Consider the following 26,756-nt stretch of genomic DNA (forward strand, 5'->3'; position numbering starts at 1 on the left):
GATCATTACATCATAACATCTCTTGTTACCTGAAGTGTATGGTAGCTCTATGAACTCGGAGACTGGATGGACATGAAATTATGTGGATACAGCTAACTTAATTCAATTGATTTGCAATAACTGTGAAAGAAAGTGAAAAATTCAACAAAAAAGTACATGAAACATTGGGAAATATTCAGTGGTTATGACATTCTGTAAATGGACCAAACTAGCTTTCTGCTGTGAAACACAGACACGATCTCAAAAACTGTGTCATAATGAATTGTATATTGGATAAGAGGAATCTACAATCTTCAACCTGGGCAAATTTTTATTCCAACACAGAAAACCTGTGAGGCCTTCTTACAACCAGTAGAAAATTGTTATCTTTTTCGAGAGGTTCATACACTATTGTCAGAAATGCTCAAATGGACAAAACTAAATGTCTTCCATTTTGTACTGTCTTTTGTAAAGAATAGGTCATGACCAGAGTATCAAAATGTAATTACCTCTAATTTTTTGCAGAATTCTGGCTCTATGTATACCATTTTGTATCCCACAATCCTCTCTGAGGTGCTCTTCATTCACGTGTCTAAGGAACATCCGGTCCAAGCCAGACTGAACCAGATGATAGGTGTATTGGCTGAACTCTGGAGCAATATCTTTCAACCAATGTTCAAGCTTTGATGGGTCACATGATGTATAGTCTGCAGACATCTTCAGATCTTTGAGCTCTCTCATAAATCTGAAAAGCATAAATCAGATATAAAATTTCCATTATATTTACATCAGATACAATATTCAAAAGTAATACTTCAAAGACATCATCTCTTGAGATAAATGATAAATAAATTAAAGTAAAAATTGATTTATTCAAATTGTTCATTAATGCAGAATGTAATACATAAAACCTACTTAAGAAATTCCAGAAATCTTAATCTACATGTAACACTTTAGAAGGAGCTTCTCACATTAACTTGCTAACCCCATGTGGCACATTTACACATCATAAGGTTGTACTCTACTTCTGAGTCATGTTCCATCAATATCATTTAAGATACACCAATATTAATGGTATTACGAACAGTCAACAGATTTAGTTCTATAATGGTATCAAATAATGTAAACTTTCTACCCGCATTACAAAATACAGTGAGAAAAACATAATTACATGTACAGGTAAACTTTTGCAAAAAGTAGGATGAGTTCGAGATTTTGAGTAAAAAGTGACCAGGACATCAAAATTCATGGGTCCAATATGCAAAACATAAAGTCCAAAATGTGCCAGCAGATCTGGGCCTATGTAGTTTGTGATAATCAGTAGGCCAAACAATACAGACCCTGATCAGTTGTCACAATATGTAATGGCAGATCAGGGTCAATAATGTTTACAGTTGGATCGGACCTAAATTTGAGTATATACAGTAGTCAGATACAGTAGAATTTCATAAGGTGACACACATTAAATATTTCCTGCATGAAAATTTTCATGTAGCACACCATTCATCCATGTAATGTATATATATGTTGACCTGAATGTTTTGTTGCAAACACTTAAAGCTGACCTAGTTCCCAACCTTGATTCAGAAACCTGTGAGACAAGAAAACAACTTTCTATTTTTATCTTAAGAGTAAAATGATTGGTTTTTGTCAAGGTCATACTGGGAATACATGACTTTAGATGCAAACTGCCACTATTTCGAAATTCTGGTGTTACCAGAATTGCACAGTAGTTCATGTTTAATGCCAATGTTTATAGAGAATTTAGTCAGTTTGGGCTTAAAAACACTTGATGTCAAGGTGTTCATTATGTTGTGACCAGTTTGGAGTTACATTTTTATTTTTATTCGAATTATTTGGATTCTAAAAAATTCTTTATCCTGGAAATATTTGAGTGCTTATAAGAATTATTGGACAAAGACATTTCTTTACATTTTATTCAGAACTCAAACACCAGAATATTATTTTCTGTGGAACAACAAAGAACTGTAGACACAACAGCACAATACTAAGCTATAGCATACGTCATAGCCTTCCATTTTGGATTTATCGATGGGACTTGAACTTGAGTTCATTAGAATATTTCATTTCTAGGACTTCTAAAATTTAATTTCTGGATTATTCTTGGATTATTTTTGGATCTGATTCTTAAAACCGTAAGTTCTTTTTTTTTTCATTTTTACATTGTTTTTTATCCCAGGGAAATAAATTAATTGCTAAATTTTTCAAAGCTTGTTGTTTTCACTTTTTCTTTGTTACTGTTTATTAGAGCCTAAAAACATAGCATAAGAAGTTGTGGGATTGTCCAAGATATTTGAATTTTTGCTAAAATATTTCAGAAAACTTTGTTTTGAAATTTGAATTCACTATGTATTTTGATATTTTTAGTGAAATCAGCATGCTTTTTCAACAATGTCTTTTAAAGTGGAAATTTTTCATTCCAATCCTACCCAAGAACAATTAGATTTTTTCAAACAAGATGAATTGATTCAACTTGCAAGAAAATATGATCTTTCTGAGGCAAAGGCTTCCTTAGTGAAGCAAGAAATTAAAATCAAAAATTGGTTCAGTATTTGGTAGAAAAGAATGTTTTGGATAAAACTGTTTTGGTTTCAATCAGTAAATCTGTATCAGACTCTGACATAAAAGTAAAGGAATTAGAATTAAGTTACAAGATGGAATTGGAATTGAGGAAGCTGGAACTTCAGAAAGATGAAGAAGAAAAACAAATGCAGTTGCAGTTGCAATCAGAGAAAGAACAAATGAAATTGGAGAAAGGGAAAGAACAAATGAAATTGAAGAAAGAGAAAGAACAAATGTTTTTAGAAAAAGAAGAAAAACAAATGCAGTTACAATTTGAGAAAGGAGAGAGAGAGAGACAGGAAAGAGAAAGAAAAACAGATGCAAATACAATTAGATAAGGAATTAAAAGAGAAAGACAAATGATGTTACAAAAAGAACAAATGCTGTTACAGAAAGAGCAAATGCATTTACTATCAGAGAAAGAGGAGAAACAGATGCAAATGCAGTTACAAAAGGAAGAAAGAGATGCAAATGCAAATGGAGAAGGAAAGGAGGGAATATCAATTTAGAATAAAAGAAATGGAGCTGGCAAGGGAAAAGCAAATTCCCACTTCAAATACAAATTTAAGTTTTGAAGTTGCAAAGAATATTAGGTTAGTGTCTACTTTCAGAGAAAGAGAAGTAGGCAAATATTTTACTCGTTTTGAAAAAGTTGCTGAAAATTTTAAATGGCCAAGGGAGCACTGGACTCATTTATTACAATTTGTACTTATTGGTAAAGCTAGTGATATTTGCCATTCACTGTTAGTTCACCAAGGTGGTGACTATGATGCAGTTAAGGAATGCATCTTAAGCGGATATGAGTTAGTCCCTGAAGCTTATCGGCAAAAATTCAGAAACTATAAAAAAGAAGCTGAAGAAACTCATGTCGATTTGCTAGAAAAAATAAGCAGCTATTTGATAGATATGTGCTTAGCCAAGAAAGTTGAACAAGATTATGTCTCAAACAACTTGCATTACTTGAAGAGTTTAAGAACTGTGTCCATAGTGACATTGAGACTTATCTTGATAAGCATAAGATAGAAACCTTGGAAAATACTGCTTGTGCTGCTACAGAGTACTCTTTAACTCATAAAGTTCCTTTTGCAATTAAGACTTCCACTCAACAGTCTTCTGGCGGAAAAGTATTTCAACCTAATACAAGCCCGTCTAAATCTCAAACTAGCACAACTTTTAAAAGTCAAGCTTTAGATAAGCTTGATCAAAGATCCTTGTCTCTTCCTATGCATACCTATTGTAAGAAGAAAGGACACGTTATTTCTGATTGCTTCAAATTGAAAACTAGGCATCAGAATCAAGATAGACCTATTCCAAATACTCTTATTTCAAAGAGGCCAAGGTCATGGTGTTACATGTTTAGGCTCGAATAAACAGTAACACAGAAAGAGTGAAAACAACAAACTTTCTAAATTTTAACAAATAATTTATTTTCCTGGAAAATTTTGTAAAAATGAAAAAAAGAGAACAACTTATGGTTTCAAGAATCAAGTCCAAAAATAATCTAACAATAATCCACGAATTAAATTGCAAAAGTCCTAGTAATAAATGTTCTAATAATTTCAAATTCGAATCCTGATGTCAAATCCAAGATGAATGATGATGACGTATGCTGTAGTCAGTACTGTGCTTATCTACAGTTCCTTGTAGAAATACAAATAATGGCACTCCGGTATTGGAAATCCAAATTAAACTTGTAAAACAATGTCTTTCCAAAATCTGTGTGAGCACTCTTCAAATATTTCCAGAGAATAAAGAATTAATCCTTTTGAAATCTAAATGATCTGAAGATAATTAACTCAAAATCTGGCTACAACAAGCATCTTGACATCAGTGTGAAAAACCCAAAACTGAGAAATCTCTCTATTAAAACTAACAAATGCGTAATTATGGAAAAACCAGAACTGCGAAATGAAAGGGTGGGGGAAGTCATGTGATAATCTTTATATCAGGTACACAGAACAGAGATCTCAGAAACGCTTAATTATGCGTATCTGGATGCCAATTTTTGATCTGGGACACAGAACATCACTGAGGCGGGAGTCCTCCGTATGTATGTAATAGGTGTGCGGCAAAATTCAAAGACTTGCCAGTCCTGCTTCAGCCACCTGCTTTATGGGAAAATGTGTTGATCAATTTGCTGTGCTAATATTTACAATTATGACAGAATTCAATGACTGAAAGACCCCTTGATGCACATATATGTTCCCATTATAAAAGTACATAAAAAAAACATGATGCAATAGCTGGGCAGCAAGTTCAAAGGCTTTGACTGGCGGACAGGTGGTGAAATGTACTGATATTTACAGTGATTGAATTCATAGTCAGAAAGACCCAGAGATGTACATGCGGTTATTTATAAAAGTACATCAAATATACAACTTTAGCTTTCGTTATTGTGTTCATTTCTGAATGTATCGGAATAAGTAGTGCGCCTGACCTCAGAATCAAAACATGTTGAGACTTGAGACAAAATGCCATTCGTAAATTTGGAAAAGTATTTTGGTGTTAAACGGCAAACATAAGAGATTGTAATGAGATTCAGAAGAGTGCAAAAGCTGCTAGAACTGATAGTTCGGATAGGACAGTAGCTAAGTGTTCGAAAGTGTGTGATGCCTAGCTTAGTGTTTGGAATAAGTCCTTACTTGGGTTGACAAAATTCAGTATCACTCTGATGGACAAAGAAGAGCTATTTAAGAGGTACATTGACCGACCATACTTTTTTAAAATGCCCCTCGTCTTAGCCCGGTTAGCTCTAGTGTTGTAAATGTATTCATGAAGACTTCAGTAGCTAGGCCTAGTTTTGATATCAAATACGTTGACAAACAAACTCTTGCCCATTCACAAGCATATGTTTTGTTAGCTGACTGACCATTAACCCTTTTCCGAGTAAGCTAGCAACTATCAATTTCCTGCATGATATCCTTTGACGATAAAACATAGAAACATGTGTTTTAAGATCAGAATCGGTGATCTGGATATATATTAACTGCCTCTATTTCATCATAAAATTAGTTTGAAACTGTAAGTGAACCAGTAGACCTAACGGGAAATAATGGCGGACTTCGCTAAGTCTGGGATGTACCAGTTTATTAGATTGTCTGTTTTCTTAAATCATCAGGCAAATATATTCAGAAAAAAATATACAAATCCTTGAAACCAAAGCCTAGGCATTATTTTATTAAAGATTTAACTTTAAAATGCAAATTATGTAGGTCAGAAATGTATGGGACAATGCTATGTTGTGGAATTTGCGAGATGCGCTTTAAGGTCTAAGCCGTTTTCAATCTTGACAAGTATTTGCGAAAATATGGGGGAAAAAACAGCAAATCAGATACTGTTTAACCACTGCCTGAAATACTACAAGGACATAGACAAATAAATAAACCATAAATTTGCAATCCCTGTCAATGGACTGTTGTAATGAAGCTATATTAAAGTGAGTGATTACATTACTAAAACCTCTTCATCTAAAAATAGATGTACTCACGTCTGTTTTGATTCTGTAGGAAAGAAGGGACTGCAAATTTTGATGCTGGAACTCCTATTTTTACCAAAATGGGAGTCCTGGACTCCTAGTTTTAAAATCCTAGCAAGACTTCTGCAGAATATGGCCTTGATTAGACCAATAATTTTCTCTAAGAAATAAAAAATAAAAAAAGTTGTTTACATCTTAAACCCAAAGCCCCATCATGACCTTGACAACAACCAATCATTTTAAAATAAAATAGAACTTTATTTACTAATTTTGAATCAAGGTCATAATTTAGATCAACACCTGATTCAGGTCAACCACTTTTCTGGAAAAATATCATCTCCAGTGAATAAATTTACGTTATAATTGAACAATTAAAAAAACATGATATACGTTACACCTTCCCCCATAAAAAAAGAAAGATTTATATGATAAAGCTTTCTTTTTACCATAGATTAATACATAAGTTTTAAGAAAAATATAAGACGTACTCTTATGAATTACAAAAAGTTTATATGAAATAATACATTTCTATACACGGGAATGTGCCTTTGCTATTAAATTATCTTTTCCCTTGATGTGCCTGATGTCAAGATTATATTCCTGTAACAACAAACTCTTTCTTAATAGTCTTTGATTTTTATTTTTCATCTTGCCGATGAAAGTAACGGGGTTGTGATCACTAAATACAACAATCAAGGAAGGAGCTGAACTAAGGTAAACCTCAAAATCTTGTAATGCCAATATCAAAGCCAAACATTCCTTCTCAATTGTTGAATAATTCCTTTGGTGCTTATTTAATTTCTTGGAAAAATAGCGCACTGGATGATCAATACCACTTTCATCTTCTTGAATCAAAACTGCTCAACCCCAACATCACCTGCGTCAACAGACATTTTAAAAGATTGGCTGAAATTTGGAGCTGTAAGAACTGGCATGCTTTTATGTATGGCATTCAACTTGTCAAAGGCCTCCTGACATTTTTCAGTCCAAAGGAATTTGGTTTTCTTACTCAATAAATTTGTCAGGGGTTCAGCAATGTTAGAAAAATTGGAACAAAATCTTTGATAGTATCCGGCCATACCCAAAAATTGCATCAGTTACATTTTATTAACAGGCATGGGAAATTCAGAGATAGCCTTGACCTTAGCATCTATAGGTTTAACTTGTCCATGTCCCACAATATGTCCTAGAAAACATACACTAGCACAGCAGAAATCACTTTTAGATAAACTAATTGTCAAACATGCATCTGAGATTCTGTCAAAGAATTTCCGAATTGTTGCTAAATGTTCTTTCCAGGTGTTGTTGTAGGTGATGACACCATCGATGTAAGCATCACAAATGTCTAAACCAGAGGTAATCATATTTATGAGGTGTTGAAATGTACTTGGCAACCCTTTCATCCCAAACGGCATTACTTTATATTGGTAAAGTCCATCTGGAGTAATGAATGCCAAAATTTCCTTTGCTCTTTCTGTCAGTGGAATCTGCCAAAATCCCTTCAGAAGGTCAAATTTGGTGACATACTTGGCATTCCCGATCTTATCAATACAGTCATGGATTCTTGGTAATGGGAATGAATCTGTTTTTTGTCACATTATTCGCCTTCCTATAATCAGTACACATACAGAAAGTTTTATCTGGTTTCGGAACAAGTATGCATGGTGAACTCCAGTCACTTTTACTGGGCGCTATAAAATCATTCTCCAGCAAATACTGAATTTCCTTTTTCAAGTATTCCTGTTTGAGAGGGTTCATCCTGTATGGGTGTTGTTTGACAGGTTTGGAATTTAACATTTCAACATCATTGGTAAATTTTGTTTGTGCTTGTAAGAACATCTGGAAATAAGTGCTCATATTCAAATAATAACATTTCTTTCTTGCTCTTGCAAATGTGAAAGTTTCTGGTCTAGATCTTTCATAATTTCTGAATTCCGAAGATCTGTCACTCCAAGGTCAGTAGAATCTGATGATATTCCTTCACTTAAATCTTCACTGAGTGGGGCAGGTACAACTAAATTAACTGCATGTTTAACTTGGCTATCTCTTTCCATATAATGGTACTCCTATAATTTATTTATATCCCAGGAGCACTAATATTATAATTTAACTCATTCATTTTCTTTTTAACCTTGTAAGGGCCGTAATATCTAATCTGAAGAAAATTTTGAAGAATGAGCAAGAGAGACAAAACTCCATTATTACAAAACTCGAACGTTCTCTCCATTTTAGTTCTGTCAAACCATAAATGCACTTCTGACTTAAATTGCTGAATGCCAAATTCAAGCAATACAGGCTGAAAAGTTCCAGATCTAAAATTTGACCCTTGACCTGATTGGATAGAGTTAGAAGGGCCAAACTGAGTAAAAGACTTTATCAAAGCTTTTACTATTTTTTTTAGATTTTATATTCCTGAAGGGAACTGCTTCTGGATTCCTTGTTGAAACACACATGATGGTCAACAGGTATTGGTTTCCTGACTTGGTCTTAGGTAAGGGACCAACACAATCTACCATAATTATACTGAATGGTTTGTCAAAGGCAGGAATAGGATGTAGATGAGCCTTGGAAATTGTCTGATTTGGTTTCCGACCATTTGACAAGTACGACAAGATCTACAGTATCTGGCAACATCACTTTTAATTTTTGGCCAATAGAAGTGAGTTAAGATCTTGTGATAAGTTTTATTGATCCCTAAATGACCAGCACTGGAGTTTCATGGGCCAGACTAAGTATTTCCTGTCTGTAGGTTTTGGAACTACAATTTGATAGTTCACTAACCATTCATCATCAGCAGGTACCTCGGGAGGTCTCCATTTTCTCATAAGAATTCCATTTTTAATGAAAAAATAGACAGGAACTTCAGTGGCTTCAATTTCAATAATGGCTCTTTGAAACAAACAGGAGATCTCAGGATCTTTTTCCTGTTCAGCAACAAGTGATTGTTGTTTACCACCCTGATTAGAATAAAGAGAATGAGTCATTAAAAGAGGATCACTGTGATCAATACCTTCTGATTGATCCAAACAATGAGTAAAAGTGACCACATCAAAAGCCTGACCAATACATGTGTAATCTAAAAGAATACTTTCCTTATCAACATCATTCTCAGGAGCTTTTTCTGCCATAGCTCTGGTAACTGCACAAGCTCGGACTGGATAGACTTTCTGATCCAAACAAGGCTTGTCAGTTACAAGTGGATTAATCACAACCTTGTCTCCAGCTAGGTCGTTGCCTAGTAATAAATGAATGCCCTCAACAGCTAAAACAGACACTGTTCCGACTGTCACGGGTCCTGAGACTAAGTCTGATGACAAATTTTCACAATGGAGAGGGTCTTAGTAAAACTGAAGCCACTAAGTTCCTGTTATTTCATTAAAATTGGAACTCTTGTGAGAAAATGGAGACCTCATGAGATATGCATGCACACTGACTCATGTGACATTTCTCCCTCTAAATAATGTTTTCCTCACAAAGTGGAAATTAAATTTGCACAGACTAAGCAGTCACTGTAGATATGCACCAGTTATCACTTCAAGGATGGAGAAACCATCGTCTGGTTAGGAAACACCTGGCCTCTGACTGCAGAAAGATGATGACCATTGCACAGTACATTTATACAGGACATTCACAGTGGGAAAATTAGAGTGGTCAGTGTGACCAGATGATTACTATGTAAAGGTGAAAGACTTGCATATATATATATATATATATATATATATATATATATATATATATATATATATATATATATATATATATATATATATATATATATATTAAGGTCACAAATGTCCAAGACAATACACTGCTGCATCTGCAAAAAGCAAGGTAAACTATATCATGAAGTCCCCACTCAAGTAAACAACAAATATATGGCTACCCAAAGCATAATGGACATGGGCATTTGTTGCATGGGATCTGTTTGCATTAACTTGCAGTTATAACCATCTATCTACTGTAACATGCTATTATGAATTGATCAACTTACCCTGTATACCTTTCAAAAGAATATCAAACAGCTGGACATAAATATATCCACTGATATTTGACTAAAAGCATTCATGCCAAGACATCACAGATGAATAATAATAATGCATATAAAAGAAGTACCACTCTACAGTTACAATGCATCAATATCTGTGGAAGACAAATATTTGTCTACCAGTCATTAGCTAGCTCATTTCATGTTTATCACACCACTGTTACATGAAGCTGAGCAATACATAATTTAATCATGCACATGTGTGTATGTGTGAGAGAGAGAGAGAGAGAAAGAGAGAGAGAGTATATATGGCCTTAGAAAAAAAATACTGGCAATAGCAACCATTTTGGAGCTTATCTTTATACTTTGTTCAATTACATTGCCTTATACGTTCTTTTGATTTTATTTTTCAACTTGATCTGTACTGGAATTTTGAAAATATGCATGTGTGAGAGTGTACATGTGCAAACTGAAAACCAATCATTACCAGCCAACATGGTCAACTTCAGTTGTTCCATACTCTTAAATTAAACTAACAGTGAATAGACTGATTGCCACTCTCATCTCTGATAGGAATTACCTTATCTATGGGTAGGCTGCTCCTTTAGGAAATGTCCATTATTCACTTGGTGTAATTTTGTGGGTGTGTGCCCATACATACTTGAGTTTGTTTAAATTCTTCATATGAATGGATTCCCTATTATTGTACAAAAAAGTATCCATGATATTTTTTCAGGCTTAAAAGTTTGTTGCCTTTCCTATTTCATAATTTAATCAAATATTATACAAGCGGTGTACGTATTATTGGTTCTATGTTCACATGCCTAAAAGGACATTTATTTAACTTTCAGGTGTGGGAAGACAGGCTTATTTTGACCTGGTGTATTTTTCTTCTTATACCTCAAGAAAATGTACTTTCTTCCAACTGATACAATGGATATAATAGGTATATTTGTCTTTAAGTTAGTAAATTAGGACAAGAATATTTCTTTCAATTTATATGCAACCCTTAAAAAAATGTAATGGTCAGACATGAGGTACAAGGTTTTGGAAATATGTATATAAAGAGAAATCACTATCGTATATCTGGATCTTCAAAATGGATCAAGTTTAGTTTCCTAGTCATTGATCATAAAATTAAATACAACTAATAAAAAGTTAAGAAAATCTGGGAAATAAATATATAAATATGACCAGAATTTCCCAAAACCAAAATATAGTGCCATGGTGATGAATATATTGTTTATGATTTACAATTATCATGGAAGGAGAGATCTAAACAAGTAGCTGAGGAGGTTGTAGGATGGAAACCCCATTTCGCATTTTGATAGTTACCAGGGCATAGTTTTAATTGTCCAACTGAAATGAACGCCTACTCTAGAAAACATTCCTGTTCTTTCATGATCTTTTAATAGAGTGGGAGGTGCACCACCTCAACCCACCAGGATCCACCCCTGATACTGACCATTGAGGAGAATTAAGGATAAATGCCTCAGATTGTTTTCAAAATGATATAATGATGATGTTTTGTTCATTAAGTCACAGTAATGATGTCAATAAAATAATGGAGGAATGTGGGAACATATATATTTATATTAACCTGTCTACTGATTTGTTTTTCGTTTTATTTGTAAAAAATGTTCCCTTCTTTGACATAAAATAAGAAGGATATCTTAACAATGAAGATATCAAAACTGTTATCTTTTGTCTGTGGAATAACAAAATTCTACTACGCAAAATGCATAAGTACCTTGCATGCCACATGCCTTAAGCTAATGTAATCTCTATCTAATAAAACTCATATAAAAGTTTCCAATTTCATAATCACTGATCAATACAAGGAATAATTTTAGTTAACTGCTAACAAAATAAAGTATAATGAAGCTCCACCCAACTCTGCCAGATATATTCACATAACTGATTTGATTGATGATATTCTGAGCATTTGGTTTTCATCCTTAGCTCTATACTACAGCATCATCTGGCAATTACAAATGTACAAAACGTCTACAGACTTTGCGATAATTTATGATTAAGAAATACATAATTGGCTGTTTTGTGGATATACAAATTACTGTTAAATGCAAAAATGTAAAAGGAAAAAGAAAATAGGTGTCAGAGGTAATCAGCTGTACTTAATATAAATATAGGCATAAATTAAACAATGCTGCAAAACAAAAAGCCATATTAACACATATTATCATTAACTAGTACTCATACTGTATGCAAATACAGAAGTTTTGATGTCTCATTTCTGGTAGACAGCTTAATTAGGGCTTGTTAGCTATAATGTAAATAATCCACAAAAATTGGTGCCATAATGGAAGAGAAAACCACTGGCTTTTTAATTGTCAATTTTCTTTATTAAAAGTGGTAATGGATAAGAATTAAATAAATATTTAGGTAAGAGAGTAGGGCCTCATTTACCTGCTCAAGACTAGAATCAGATATGAAGCTAAAATCAACCTTAAAACTTGTCCTTTATCATTTTTTAACCATTTTCAGAAAGTTTGAAAGAAAATGTAGCTTCAATCTACTTGCTCTTTGGACAAACATGCACAGTTACCTATTATATCAAACACAACAATTCTGGATTTTCGCACAGCAAGTTTTTTTTTTTTCAGAACCTGAAACAACTAATTTAACCAAATCTGTGTTTAGTCTATATTTCATCTGCACTCCATTTGTATTCCACTCACATTGATAGTGTGACTATTTAAAAAAAAAGTCTTTTAAAAACAAAACCAAATGCATAAACTTCCAAAGATTGCACTGAATTTATGATAAATAAAAATATAACCACAAATGCTATAATTGTAAAAATATATTTGAGTATTGAGTATTTTTCAGCACATTTAACTTTTTAATTTGCTTCATTCAAAAGCACTAGGATGCATCCCACAATGATTTTCCAGTTTAGAAGATCTTGGACCTTTAACAAGAGTGAGTTTTATATTAACAAGATCACCAAGGACAGCGCATTCTATACTAAGTCTTGCTCAGTGTTTAATAAGCCCCATGCAGAGTCTGGAGTCTCTTGACCAACGGATCTTAATGACACATACATATAGTTAAGGCATTCTGTCCTGAAGTAAACTTACTGGTGTAAAAAACATAACTTTCATTTAAGACTTAACATGACCATGACATGCGACCATCTAACGAAGGAATCTTTATTACCTTATCTGCAAACCATCTATAAAATTTGATCCAGGAACTTACTCTATAAAAGAAGTTATTCTACAAAACTTATTTTTCTCTGAGCCACAATGACCAGGTCCTTTGATCTTTTCACACTAAAATCAATTGGCTGCTTCCATACCTTAAGAGCATGCCATCCACAAACTTGCATTAATGATACAAAGTCTATAACTAAAGTTATTTGAGGTAAGTGGTATAACCAGTATACTGGTAGGTCAAGGTATTCATTTCCAATGGTACGTGCCACTGTAATTTTTCATTGCACTGGTATTTTGGAAGTTTCTGTCAGTAAGGAATGTATGGAAATTGAGATACGAAACATTCAATGGGGGGGGGGGGTGAGAGTTTCTTTCCACCCAAGATAATTGTTTTCTTTTATCTCAAGATAATAATTTATTTTTCAAATAATATAATGGACATATTATGTTGTTATTTTGCTTTAAATCAGAACATATTTTTTTTGCTATCTGAGAGCAGGAAATGTAAAAACAAAAATAATTATGGTATACTGTGGTATGTATCACATTATGTTAAAAATACAGCAGTACAACAATTTTTTGTGGTAGCAAACTCTAAAAGTTATTCTGCAAAAATATGTTTTTCTAAGCCTCAATGTCCTTGATCTTTAACTTTACAATCACTGTGTTTCTATTTCACCCAACATGCAGTCATCTACAAATCTGGTAAACCCTGCAATTTATGTGCAGACACATTTTTCTTCTTTTAGTCCCTGTGAACTTTACCTATGGCATTTTAAACCCAAAATTTATTCTCTTTTCCCCTAGCCCAAATGCAAGGGGTCCATAAAGATTGTATGTGTGTGTGATGTAAATCTAATGTTTTATTCTTTCAGTTATAATGCCCTTAACACTTGACCTTTGATCCCAAAACTGACAAGGTTCTTCCTTACCCTCAGTCCAAAGCATCCTTAATATTTTAGAACTGTAGATGGTGGAAAACTTAAGATAATGGTAACAATCGGATGGACATCATACCTGAACACATTCTGCCTTACGGTAGCTGTTCTATTTTACTGTTGCTTTGCATTTTGCTGTGTGTGTGTGTGTGTGATTTTCATTTGTAATGTAGCTTTAATAGAAACATCACAGCAATGTTTGCAATGTGACAGCTTATAGTGATGTCTAGCACTGGGGCATCATGCCACTGACATGTAGCATCATGTCACACCCCGTCACATTATTCTGATGCCAGGCCGACCAGACCCAACACTAATGTCTTAATGCCAAGTGAGGCAACTGTTACCATTTGTGTAAGTCTCTATAATGATTCAGCCTGGGTTCAAACCCACAACCTCCTATATCAGAGTTAGACACACTAACCACTTAGGCCACTGGCGCTGTGTGGGTGAGAGAGAGACTGACAGAAAGAGTGGGATCCTGAGTGGTTGAGTGGTCTGAAATGCTCACCGTTACGGATCACTGCCATCTCACCTCTGTGTGGGTTTGAGTCTCGGGCTCGGCCAATGTGGGTATGTGAGAAAGCTTGCCAGTAGCTTCTTGTGGGTCGGTGGTTCATTCCGGGATTTTTCCAGTTTATTCCTCCACCATTTACATTGGCTGCCATGTATAGCCTATCCTGTGCTGAAAAATAGCATTAAGCCCTACAACAACAACAACTGACAGAAAGAGATATTTTGGGGATAACTAAACTAACTGCTCACTGCAGTGCCAGGATTGTGCTGATAGGCCAATAAACCCTATCCATTATTCCATGAATGCTGTGCATTTGTTCTTAAAAATGCATTCATCATTTCATTTGTTTTCACTTGTATAATTACCCATCCCATGGTCTGTAAGTATGGCAATGGTACTGTAGCATTTAAATAATGCCAAATTAAACCAGTAATAGTCAGATGACAACAAAAGACAACTGAATCAGCTGACATTCAAACCTTTTCCGCAGAAGGCAGCTTGAGATCTTGATACTTTCCACAAGGTCTTCATTGTTCATATGCAGTAACAAGTCCCCATCAACACGACAATGCCGGAAATGATGCATGTAGCTTGCAAAACCAATCTGAAATTTTGAAAAGCATAATTGTTATCTTGATTTTATTACTTGAGACTTTAGTAACTTATGAAGTATAAATGTAACATGAAACTAAAATTCTCAATATTTAATGCATTTTTGTTTATAAGCTCTCATTAGGATTTGAAACTTTGGGAGTCAACAACCATAAAATTGCAGTCCAACTTGAAATTCTGGAGTACCTGAAATAAAAATAAATTTTTCCTAGTAAAATGTTTCTTCAAGAATACTTAACCGAATCATAATACCTTAGGAAAACTACTACTACTACCTTGCTAATCCAGCCCTCCCAGGTACGACTTTTAGCTGAAGGGAGCTAAATGTTGTCTGCAGACCTAGATGGGGGTTGGACAGAGTGATCTCCCATTAAGGATTTGGCAGGAAAGCCCATGAACTTGTCACTTACTACTGGAGTGGAAGGTATGTTCTCTATGGATGTAACTGCAGGGAGGCTGGGAGGGTGCGTGTGTATTATGTTTATGATGACTGGGTAAGTATTCTCGAAGAAACATATCTCACTATGAGTTATTGGTTTCTTCTTCAAATATATTACCCAGTCATAATATCTTCTGAGAATAAGTAAGAGGTGGAGGGAGGTACAGCCCCTTACCCCAGAGATACCATCTCTGGTCCCCTAAGGTATGTGAGACAGGTTCTAGGTAACCTGACTGGAGGGGACTCCATCTGTTGAGGCACAGCATGAAATAGGAAAAATAATCCCCTCTCCTGTAAATCCAGCAGAAGTCATGAAGCAGCAACTTAAAAAGCTGTAGATCAACCTGGATGGCTGACCTGTTCAGCAACAGGTATAGGTCCCACCAAATTGATTTGGGCCCTTTGGGATGACAGCTACAGAATGTGGACTCCATCCCATGGCTTGAAAGATGCTAGCTAGAAAACAGTTCCAGTCAAATGTTATGTTGGTGGCAACTACTCGAACCTTGTGAGCCAAAATGTGCATTAAGTTTATTTGAGCTGGGGTTATTTCTTGAAATGCAGAGGAAATATCCCACTTAACCTAAGATGAGATAGTATGTGTTAATATATCCTCCTGTTCTTCTTGAGAGGTAAAAATAGGTGCAATCTCCCACAAAAATGGTGGCTCTGTTCTATTCAGGTACCATTTTCAAAGCCAGAACTGGGTCTTGCGCTGATGTGTCCAGACTAGGCACAGGTTTGATGACAAAAGTATGGTTACTCATGGAAGGCAGCCTGTTACTGGTGATGAAAGAGGATGCTGTGACCTGTCTTGTTGGAACTGCATGTAACTCGGGTCTGTTGACAGGGCAAGTTTTCGCTAATTCTGCCTGCCATCGTTGATGCCATGACAAAGTACGTCTTGTATGAAAGGTGCACCAGAGATACCTCTGAGAGTGGTTCAAAAGGTGTCTTTCTCAGCCAGGTTAATCCCCAAGATATGTTCTCCTTTGAGCAGAGGGCTAACATTCTTTGCTGTGTATACTCAAAGATGGAGAGAATGTCAGATGAGTGTTGTGCATTTGATCATAATGATCAAGCCTAGAAGGCAAAGGAATTCATGCACCATTATTTGATTCATCATACAAGTGAAAACCCAGAGGCTGATGTAGAGTTACAGTGGAAGAGCCCTGCATTGGTATAAGATGCTGTAGGTGGATCACAAGAACATCCTGGAAGCCTTTTGAATAGGGGCATAAAAGTAAGTCTCCCTCTTGGCCAGCATTCAAAATGCACAGAGTTTCCACTGACAACCAAGGGGTGTGAATGAATTTATTGAGGGTACTTAGTTCGATGACCAGAGGCAGAGTGCCATTTGCCTTTAGGACCAAGAAAAGTCTGGCATAAAACCCTGGAGAAACATTGGAATGAATGAGAGGACCCTCTTGATGCTTTATCTGCTTTGGCTTGTGAGAACTGTGTCTTTCACTGGGTGGAGCTTCAATAGGACAGTTTTCAGAGGTTTGTGTCCTTGGGTCCATTTATTTCCCATACTATCCCTGTAAAGACGTATTGGTGGTAGGGAGGGGAAATTGGTCTCCGTGGTGGTATGTTTGCAGACTTCTTCACTCTGGCTATTAAAAAGAAGGTTAGAGGATAAAGACTGTGATCTTAACTTGGCCTTATAGTGGTCCATCAGGAAAAGTGCATTCAGAAAGTACCGAGTCATGTTCCGCCAATTGTAAATAACCAAAGTGTGTTAAGCGGCTCTGTTCAGTACTCCAGCCTTTCTTGACACCTACTCCAATGCATGTATGGAATGTGACTTTGTCATGGCAATATCAAGGGCAACTGCTGGGGTTTCCAAATGAAATACTGGTGTATGGCCAACATAGATCCACCAAAGAAATGATGATGAAGGCAGGTCAGAATGTCCATAACTCTCCTGGTTTGGATTTATCCATTCCATCATAACAGCAACAGATGCAACTGAAGCTCTGATCCAGGTTGCTGATGGAGTGGGAGGAGGTAGGCAGAACTCATTGAGTCAAAGGTGGAAAATGTCCTCAATGGAGGCTCTGAAAGCTGAATCTTTCAGTGACATCAGATAGTCTAGAATTGATAACATCACTTGAGAACAAGCATCATCCTCATGGTTGCATGAGGTGAAGCTAAGGTCTCATGGATTGCATGAGACTTAGCTGGCAAAGAGTGACAAGGTCTACTGCTCACTAAACTCAGAGAATGCACTTAATTAGAAACTGTGAATCTGAGACAGTCACTGAGTAAAGAGTCTCTTCTCAAGGCAGTATGTAGAGAAATTCATCATGCTAAATGAGTGTCTCAAGGTCAAATGTGAGTTAGACTGGTACCTGTACATGTCTGTAAAAGTCGGGGTTGACATATTGGAAGCAGGCTGTTAGTGATTAAGCCCATACATTGTTGTTTTGGCCCTTCATAATCCCTAGTCTATGGCCTAGGCTGGTTGCAACAGAAAAAACAGGCCATCTGGGTGGGGAAGATCATCAGATTGGGATGGGTTATGGGTCTGTATGACTGTTGAGTGAGTGAGAACTTGGTTATTTGTTTAGCTCTATCCCTCACTGTTCTGCAATAAGAATAAAGTCGAACCCCAAGGAGGCAAGGTAGAGGGAGCTGCCAATAACTCCAGAGTCCTGTGGTGGCAACTTGGGTGCCAGAGATGTTTTGGAGTGTGTCAAAGTCTGGCACTTTGTGGTTGAATGGTAAGAGTTGACTATCTCCTTTGTAAGCCAGAAATTATCACACTCTGGAAAGGTCAGCATGCCAACTGATGTAGTCTTTATCCCTAGCTGTGCATTTCTGTGCTTTGCCCAGAGTTGTAATCTGAAGAAAAATAAAGCAAAACATAAAAAACTGTAGCCCTACAAATGTCTTTAGAACGCAATGTCTGTGCAGTTGTTGTTGTTGTTGTAGGGTTTAATGCCATTTGTCAGCACAAGATAGGCTATACATGGTGGCCAGTATTAATGGTGGAGGAAGAACCCGGAAAAACCCCGGAAAGAACCACCGACCCACGAGAAGCTACTGGCAAGCTTTCTCACATACCAACATAGGCCAAACCCGTGACTCAAACCCACGCAGACAGAGGTGAGATGGCAGTGATCCGTAACAGTGAGCGCTTTAGACCACTCAGCCACTCGGGGCCCCGTCTGAGCAGAGTGAAATCTTAAAAGCTGACCCAGAAACTGATAAGAGATAAGCCTAATATAGCAATGAAGCACAGTGGTAAAATATAATGACAGTACTACCTGTAGGGAGAAAAAGTATAAACTTCTGGGCCTGCATATGTGTTGTTTGAAAACAGAGTGGGCACAAAGCTATAACAAATTATGGTTACCTGGAAAATTGTGAGACGATCAAGGATGGCATGTACTGGTTGAATCACTGAATTATGGTATTCAATAACTAAAAATTCTAAACGCAATTCAGCTGCATGTACCAGAAATGACGAATTTATAAATGTATAAAGAGTTTCTTAAGGACAAGCAAATGAACAGAAATATACAAAGGCATCTATATTACATGCAAAAACATTCATATGAATGAGAACTGAAGCACCACTAAAGATACTAAAAAGCATGTGCAAAAATATCCATTATAGATAATTATTCATAGGAAAAAGGCCCACAAGTAAAGTCACTGAAGCCTGGACACCACAAAATGTCTTGGAATAGAAACTCACTGACATGTACCCATTCATAATGGAATTACACATATATAAGGATTTTGTATATTAAAAAATAATATGTGCTAGAAGCTTGCACATACATAAAATAATTATAGCCTGAACTTAATGTGAAATCACTTAGGCTCCCCGTGCAAGTAGTTAAATGTGTGACAGCGACAAAATGCATGTGCAGAAGTACTAACTAACAGGTTCATAGGTTGTGCAACCAATCCGTATACCTAAGTGGAGATCACACTGTCCAATCGCTATCTAGGTTGGCAGACAATATTTTAGCTCCCTTAAGTTAAAAGTAGTATCTGGGAGGCGGGATTTGTGAGGCAGCAGTAGTCCTCCTAAAGTATGACTGGGTAAGTTATTTAAAGAAGAAATTCTAAAAAAGCCTAAGATGTCACTGCTTTACATAAGAGCAAATAATACATAATTTAAAATTATCCAACTTATTAAAAGCAGCACAACTGACACATATGTAAAAAATATAAATTTTATTTCATTAATTTCCTTCTCACAGACTAAGTACACAACAATATGGTAACGTCAGAGATGATGAATGATCATTTAATAATATTACAGTTGTTCCAAAAGTCAAATGAAATACTTTTGGAACTGTTGTACCAGACATAAGTCATAATTATTTCATTTCATTATCATGCCAGTATACACCATTTTCAAGATCCCAGTATGAAGAATGATAACACACGTAAACACTGCAGTTCACAAATGCACATTAACATGTACATCTTCTCAAACATCTCCATGTCTACAACATGTAGCTTATCCAAGTCAGGGAAACGTCATGGAGAATAAGAACTGCCTCACTCTTAAGACAGTATAACACCAAAAAATGAAGAGGAATTCATTTGGACATTATAAGACAAGGTTAAAAAAGAGCAAGTTATGGGGAAGTTTCTTCATGTTAAATAAACACTGGGACTGAAAACATAACTACTTCTCTGTAATCATGCATTCCAATCAGTTATCAACAATGTAACCCTACAAACATGTATGAAATATACATTTCCCATCTGAAATTTTAGTATTAATCCACAATCATTTTCTTTCCAATAAAGCTTGAGTGAAATTTTAAATGAATGAAAGATATACATTGTATATTACCTATAATTACGGAAAACACAAGCAATAATTTAAACAATGAATGCAACCTGATTAAAATCAAATCTCCACTGTCCTACAAGTAGATCTGACAGCAACCCCTTAGGAGTCATATCCTGGTGACCTATGTTATTACCATAACCACTAATTTTATCAGCCAATCTAATGAAGTCTTATATCTTTGCATTTCGAGACTGAGTAGTGTCACTGAAAAGCATGAATGTGTACCAAATAATCTGATTCACTTTCAGATTTTTGAAAACTGCATTTCCATTGGCTACTTCAAAGGTCACAAGAATATGACCCCCAAGTGGTCGCTCTCAGATGTTCTCATAGGACTGTGGAGATCTGATTTTAATGCATGCTACGTGATCTGATCAATGCATGCTACGTGCTGATTAAGACCAGTACAATCACCAACCTGTGACACCCAGTGAAGTACATCTTCGACTGACCAGAGGGGCACCTGCTGTGACAGTCTGTGGGGAACCTCTTCTCCTAATATATTTAGGGCCTCAGCTGCAAACTTGGATGCTGTGGCATTAAAACTGCTGCTGGCAACTTTCTTTAAAGGCTCTATTGCATCAATTTCATGGAAAATCTGAAGAAAAAAAATCATCATCTGCAGTAAATCTATTAAAAACCTATAATCTTCTCCTTATTCTTTTTTCTTACCAATGTTTTTTTTTACTGTATTACAGACATGCTGTGCCTGGTCAGCAAAAACTTGCAATCTTATCAGGTGTAAGAGGTTAATTCCATAACAACAAATAAATTCTCATAATCAAGCAATGGCAAAATACATAATCACACTAATACAATAACAAGCAAAACAGTTCTCTTTGTCCAATATTGTCAATGGATATAACTTGTCATTTTTTTTATGTTTATGATTCACTTCATTGGAATAATAAGAAAAGTACCTCAAAAGCATATATCAATAAGACTGATTTTAGTAAAAGCAATAAACTTTATTTTATAAAATTTATTATAAAGAAAGAAAATTGAATAACATCTCTGCTAATTGTTACAAAAAATACATTGGCTAATCTATCAAGGGAAGGAGCAAGTGATATTTTACTATACCTGCTTTCTACCCTGTTCTGATTTAATGCCAGCTTCCATTGCAAAATGGAAAGCAGCGAGAGCTTGGGGCTCCTCTCTCTTGCTTAGAAGGACAGGTACAAGTCTAGTCAACCAGTCTTTAGAGCGGCCATGACGATGCCAAAGATCCATGCGAGCAAACTCAGCTGGTGTGTGACTCGAGATGAAAGGCAAGACAAGCTCCAATGTTCCTGAATTTATGATAGCTTCTTCAGTTTTCTTGTCATGCCTGTTTGCAACAAGGACTGATATAGCTAGGCAGGCATAGTATCGAACGCTATCATCCTTGTTGAAAGCTAGTGGGAATAACCATTCTGGAACCTTATGTTTAATCATATCAGTGTGAATATCAGGTGCACCATACAGAGCAAGGTTGGCTAGAGCTATTGCACAGTGACGAAGTGTCATTCTTTCACTGCATCGACACCAATAGAGTATCACATCAAGACCTCCAAGATGTATCACTCGACTGCAGATTTCTTCCGAAGTTTTAAGCAGACTCTCTAAAATACCAGTCATGCTCTGTGCAATCTCTCTGTCTTCTTTGGAGTTAACACACGTTTCAACCACTGCCTCTAAGCCGTGTGTAACCAGATATTCTCTATTTCTAGTTGTTAACACCTGATCAAGAAGCCTAGCTGATGACAGTTTCAATTCTCTTGAGGAAGAAGAAAAATTGCTGATGATGACATCCATAGCTTTCTCTGTGCGTAAACTATCACTCAAACTGTATGCAACGTCTCTGCCAATAGCTGGCATTGCCCATGCTTGTTCTATCAGTGTATTTAACTCATTTGAGGAAGCAATTTTTTCTTTCTGGTCATCAGAAAATAGACGTGGAATTTGCTTCTTTATCATGCCTAAGTAAAACTCCAGCATATGCTGCAAATTATTTGAGTCTGGAAATGGGTGTGGTCTGCTATCGATGCTTTCTGTACTGGACATACTCCCAACTGATACTGATCGTTGGCTACGATAGTTTAGTGAAGTTTCATCAACTTGTAATTCTTCATCTTGGTGGATTGTCTCAAGAAACCTCCCTGAGCTTGAACGAGAGGAAGCAAACAGCATATTTTGTTCCTCGAATGTTTCCCCTTTAGATAAATCAAAGTATACTTTAGAGCACTCCGATATTTTATGCTCTTTTCTCTTACTGACTGCAGTTTCTGTAACACTGTCTGCATCAAGGCTTCTTCTTTTCATTAAAGTGGCCTCAGATTGGGATCTTTCTAGTGCTCTGTATGGATCAAAGCCACTAGCTGTTAACTTGCAAGAAAGCATGTCATCTTCTTCATCTAGCTCTTCTGCCTCTGTCACTAAATCAGGTACGCTATGCTTGGTTTCAGCCATGGTCTTTCACAAAAGTATGTTTTAAAGACTAACTGTTGGAGTTTTGAAAGACTGAAAAAGACAAAGATTTAAGAGTTAAATCTATCCTACCAAAACTTAAGCACAAGGATTCTACTAAGAAAAGCTGACTATATTGTTAAAGTTTGTGAACTAAAGCTGAAATGGCCCTAAAACCCATCAAGGATGATCATCATATGGGAGCAAAACAATTAATAAAATTAAAAAAACTCTTCAAAACAAACACAAAAACAAATACATCTAGGAGGAAGAGTAAGTACCACAAACACTACATATATATCTTATGACCTCTTCCCTACTCCCATATATCTTTTGACACCATAAATTAATTTTCAAAGTACTTTCTTTGTACATTTGATGTTTTGGGACAGATATTTTCCACCATAATATCAATGCATAGCTGGTAAAATGATTAATAAAGGGTATCAACATTGTAGGATTTAAAAATGAAATCATGCAAAACCTGCATGTCAAAAAATGCACTCAAACTAAATATGTTATTAAAAATAATAAAACAAAAAATTGGTCACCATTGTTTGTTTACAAGTGTCTTCCTAACTGCAAATGTTTAAAGAACAAAATTTGATAAATCTAGGTACAATACTAGAAACTCCTGATATTTGTGGTCAAACAAAAATAGTAAAATTTTTTTAAAAAATTCATTTTCACAACACTATTCCCATCCAGAAATGAATACAGACTATAATATGCACTGCACTTATCTTTGTCATTATAGTATTCATTACAAAATACCAGTTGAATTTTAATAATGTGAAAATACTAGATCAAATATTAACTGCTGCTGAGTGAAATGTCTACAATGTTGTTTACAATCGGGTGTTTCCCTCAACTTAGATATATTACCATTTTTGTTGGGGTGTGGGGTCAGAGTCAAATGATATCAAAAAGTTGGAATTCTTTGCCAAGTAATGTGCTGCATGGAGTATCCACTAACTAGCAGGCATAACAAAATTAAATGACCTTAAATTGAGCAATACCTGCATTAAATCAATAAAATGATTTATATTCTTAGAAACTGCAAGTATAATATTTGTCATTTCTTTAATGCATCAGTAGAGAGTGTGTGAGATTTAGATTTTTAGTGTAGCTTTAACAATTTTCCAGTCATATCACTATGATGTCTGCAGTGTGGCAGTATAAAATTAGGTCTAGCTCTGGGGCATCATGCCGCAAACATGTAGCATGATGTCACACCCAGTCACCAGGACGACCAGTCCTAACACTAACCTCTTAATACTGAGTGCCTAGCAAGGTAGCTACCTCTTAATTCTGAGCGCCTAGCAAGGTAGCTGTTAGTACCATTTTTATAAGTCTTTGGTATGACTTGGCTGGGGTTCGAATCCATGACCTGCATCCGGGGCAGATGCTAACCACTAGGCCACTGGAGCGGTCTGCACTGATAGACGAGACAAAACTACAGTGTTGATGAAATTTTGACCTAATACTCCCCACCTGCATTGCTAGTCACAAGACAAAACAAATCTTGCAACCTATGTGTCCATGACATCAGAGGTCCAAAAGCCATGTGATATCAACAACAAAAAACTTTCCAATGTTGCTGTAATCCAAATTCAGAAATATTAAATGAAAATCATGTAATGTTGGAAATAAGAGTCAAAGGGCATTTAATTCTCAACATATTGATTACAAGAACAATGACCAGAAACCTACTGCTGTCATAGCAACAAGAAGAAAATCAGATTCATCAAGCAGAGAGCAGGTGTAATACCAACAAAAACATCCCAGACACATGCTCTATGCTTCATGAATCTAGGTGGATGTTGGTTGGTGTGACAAGGAGAATCTATCACTATAATGGTGTCATTACCATCAAACTCTACATAGATGTAGTATACATTGATATGTGGCAGATATCAGCATTCTATATTGAAGTTAGAGAAGTTCTAAGGAACTGTTTAGACTCAGAATGAGGATGGAGCAACCCCAATAAAATTCATTCAGAGAATGTCAGTTCTGAACTGTGAATTTTGAATTCTGAACAATTCATCTGGTCACACAAACCACATGCACACTTGTATCAAATATATATTTGTATCATGGATCATGGTGAATACAAAACTACATGATTTGCATGTGACAATGTCAAATCCATTTAGTATATCATACTTTATTGTTTTTATCATACTTTGCATAAATCCAACATGCATTCATGAGAGTGTCTAGCTCTAGCATTGGTGTGAATACCTTATTATTAACTTATGTACAACAATCCTGTTTAATTAAATCTCTACAGTACATGACACACTGTCTGGTCATGATATATAACTATCTTCATCAGGATTTATGTACCAAGAGTTTTGAAACAATTCAGATTATTAATGTAGCGGTTTTTTGAAATGCAGAATCCCAAGTAAATAGTCACAAATGTCAGTGTCCCAACATCTCCAGTGGCCTAAGTGTTAAGAGCATTCACCTCGGATACAGGAGGTCACAGGTTCTAAATAACTCCCTTGTGTAATACCAAAGACCAATAAAAATGGTACTAACAGCCATCTCACTTCGATTTATAATTGGGTCTGCACTCTGTGGCAGTGGCAGCAATGGGTCAAAATAGTACAACAGTAATGAAAACCTATTACCGAGTTCCTTTCTTTCAACTGTGCTATCTGGAACTGTTAATTTCTCTCAGGCTGAACTGCTAATTTTTCTCAAGCTAAGTACTTTTTTTAATTAATGTTGGTACATGCTAATACTTAATAAAAACATAATCTTTTATTAGTATTGTTCTCGCAACTATAAATCATCAACTCAATCCTCTAACACATACAATATAATAACATCTACTTTTCTCCGCAATGACTGTTGATATATAACTTGTGCATGGTTTTCCCCCACGTTTTATTAAAGTTCAAACCAACAAGGGGCCCCGAGTGGCCTAAAGCGCTCTCCATTACGGATCACTACCATCTCACCTCTGTCTGCGTGGGTTCGAGTCTCGGATTCGTCCAATGTGGGTATGTGAGAAAGCTTGCCAGTAGCTTCTCGTGGGTCGGTGGTTCTTTCCGGGGTTTTCCCGGGTTCTTCCTCCACCATTAATACTGGCCGCCATATCTGTGCTGAAAAATGGCGTTAAACCCCACAACAACAACATCATCAAACCAACAAAACACAGTCATCGAGTATTTGCACCTGTAGACGGGTGCAATTTAAAATGTCCACGATCGAAAACACATAACGATTTTGACAGAGACTTGTGCCTCAATATCCTTGGCAAAACAATCCCACCCACCCCGAAAAACAAATATATTTCAAAAGTATGAGGATGAAGATTTGCTGTTTGTAAAGAATGCTTCTAGAAATGTACCAGCTCTTTTGGTTTTTCACCAACAAGCTTCGTGAAATTTGAAAATGCTTTTTCAGATACGTCCATCTAATTAATATTTTACGTTTAGATCTGAGTACTTGCAACGCTTTCAATGACCCCGAAATTATTAAAAGCGTCTAAATAACGCATACTGACACTCAGCAGCAAACCGTAGTATGGCTAGCTTTCGTCTAGTACAGTTAATTTGGCGTCCATATATATATATATATATATATATATATATATATATATATGGTTAGTGGTTGGCATCCGTTAGTCTCGAGAGTCGATGAAGTGCACCCATGAGAGATGTTCCGGTTGGTGGTTTTGCATCGTCTGCTGTCACCTGTGGCTATAGAGCCCAACACGAGAGTGGCAGTCATTGCTGCACTTGAAGGCTGAGTCGGGT

At 36.0% G+C, this 26,756-nt stretch overlaps 1 protein-coding gene across 1 annotated transcript in view; it reads right to left on the reverse strand.

Annotated features, from left to right (window-relative positions):
• Nucleotides 1-26,427, reverse strand: part of LOC149775886 (NAD(+) hydrolase SARM1-like) — an 84,822-nt gene extending 58,395 nt beyond the window's left edge. The window contains exons 1-5 of the mRNA XM_089944215.1: nt 26,348-26,427; nt 21,616-23,034; nt 20,951-21,130; nt 15,136-15,260; nt 489-724 (exon numbers count right to left, since the gene is read on the reverse strand). Of these exons, the coding sequence (XP_089800341.1) occupies nt 489-724; nt 15,136-15,260; nt 20,951-21,130; nt 21,616-22,983 (1,909 nt within the window). The 5' untranslated portion in view covers nt 22,984-23,034; nt 26,348-26,427. The remainder of the gene's footprint in view (nt 1-488; nt 725-15,135; nt 15,261-20,950; nt 21,131-21,615; nt 23,035-26,347) is intronic.
• Between the last annotated feature and the right edge of the window lie 329 nt (nt 26,428-26,756).

This window comes from Sinohyriopsis cumingii, chromosome 19 (genome assembly GCF_028554795.1).
Source record: "Sinohyriopsis cumingii isolate HCF-2022 chromosome 19, ASM2855479v2, whole genome shotgun sequence".
In the NCBI taxonomy this organism is placed as follows: domain Eukaryota; kingdom Metazoa; phylum Mollusca; class Bivalvia; order Unionida; family Unionidae; genus Sinohyriopsis; species Sinohyriopsis cumingii.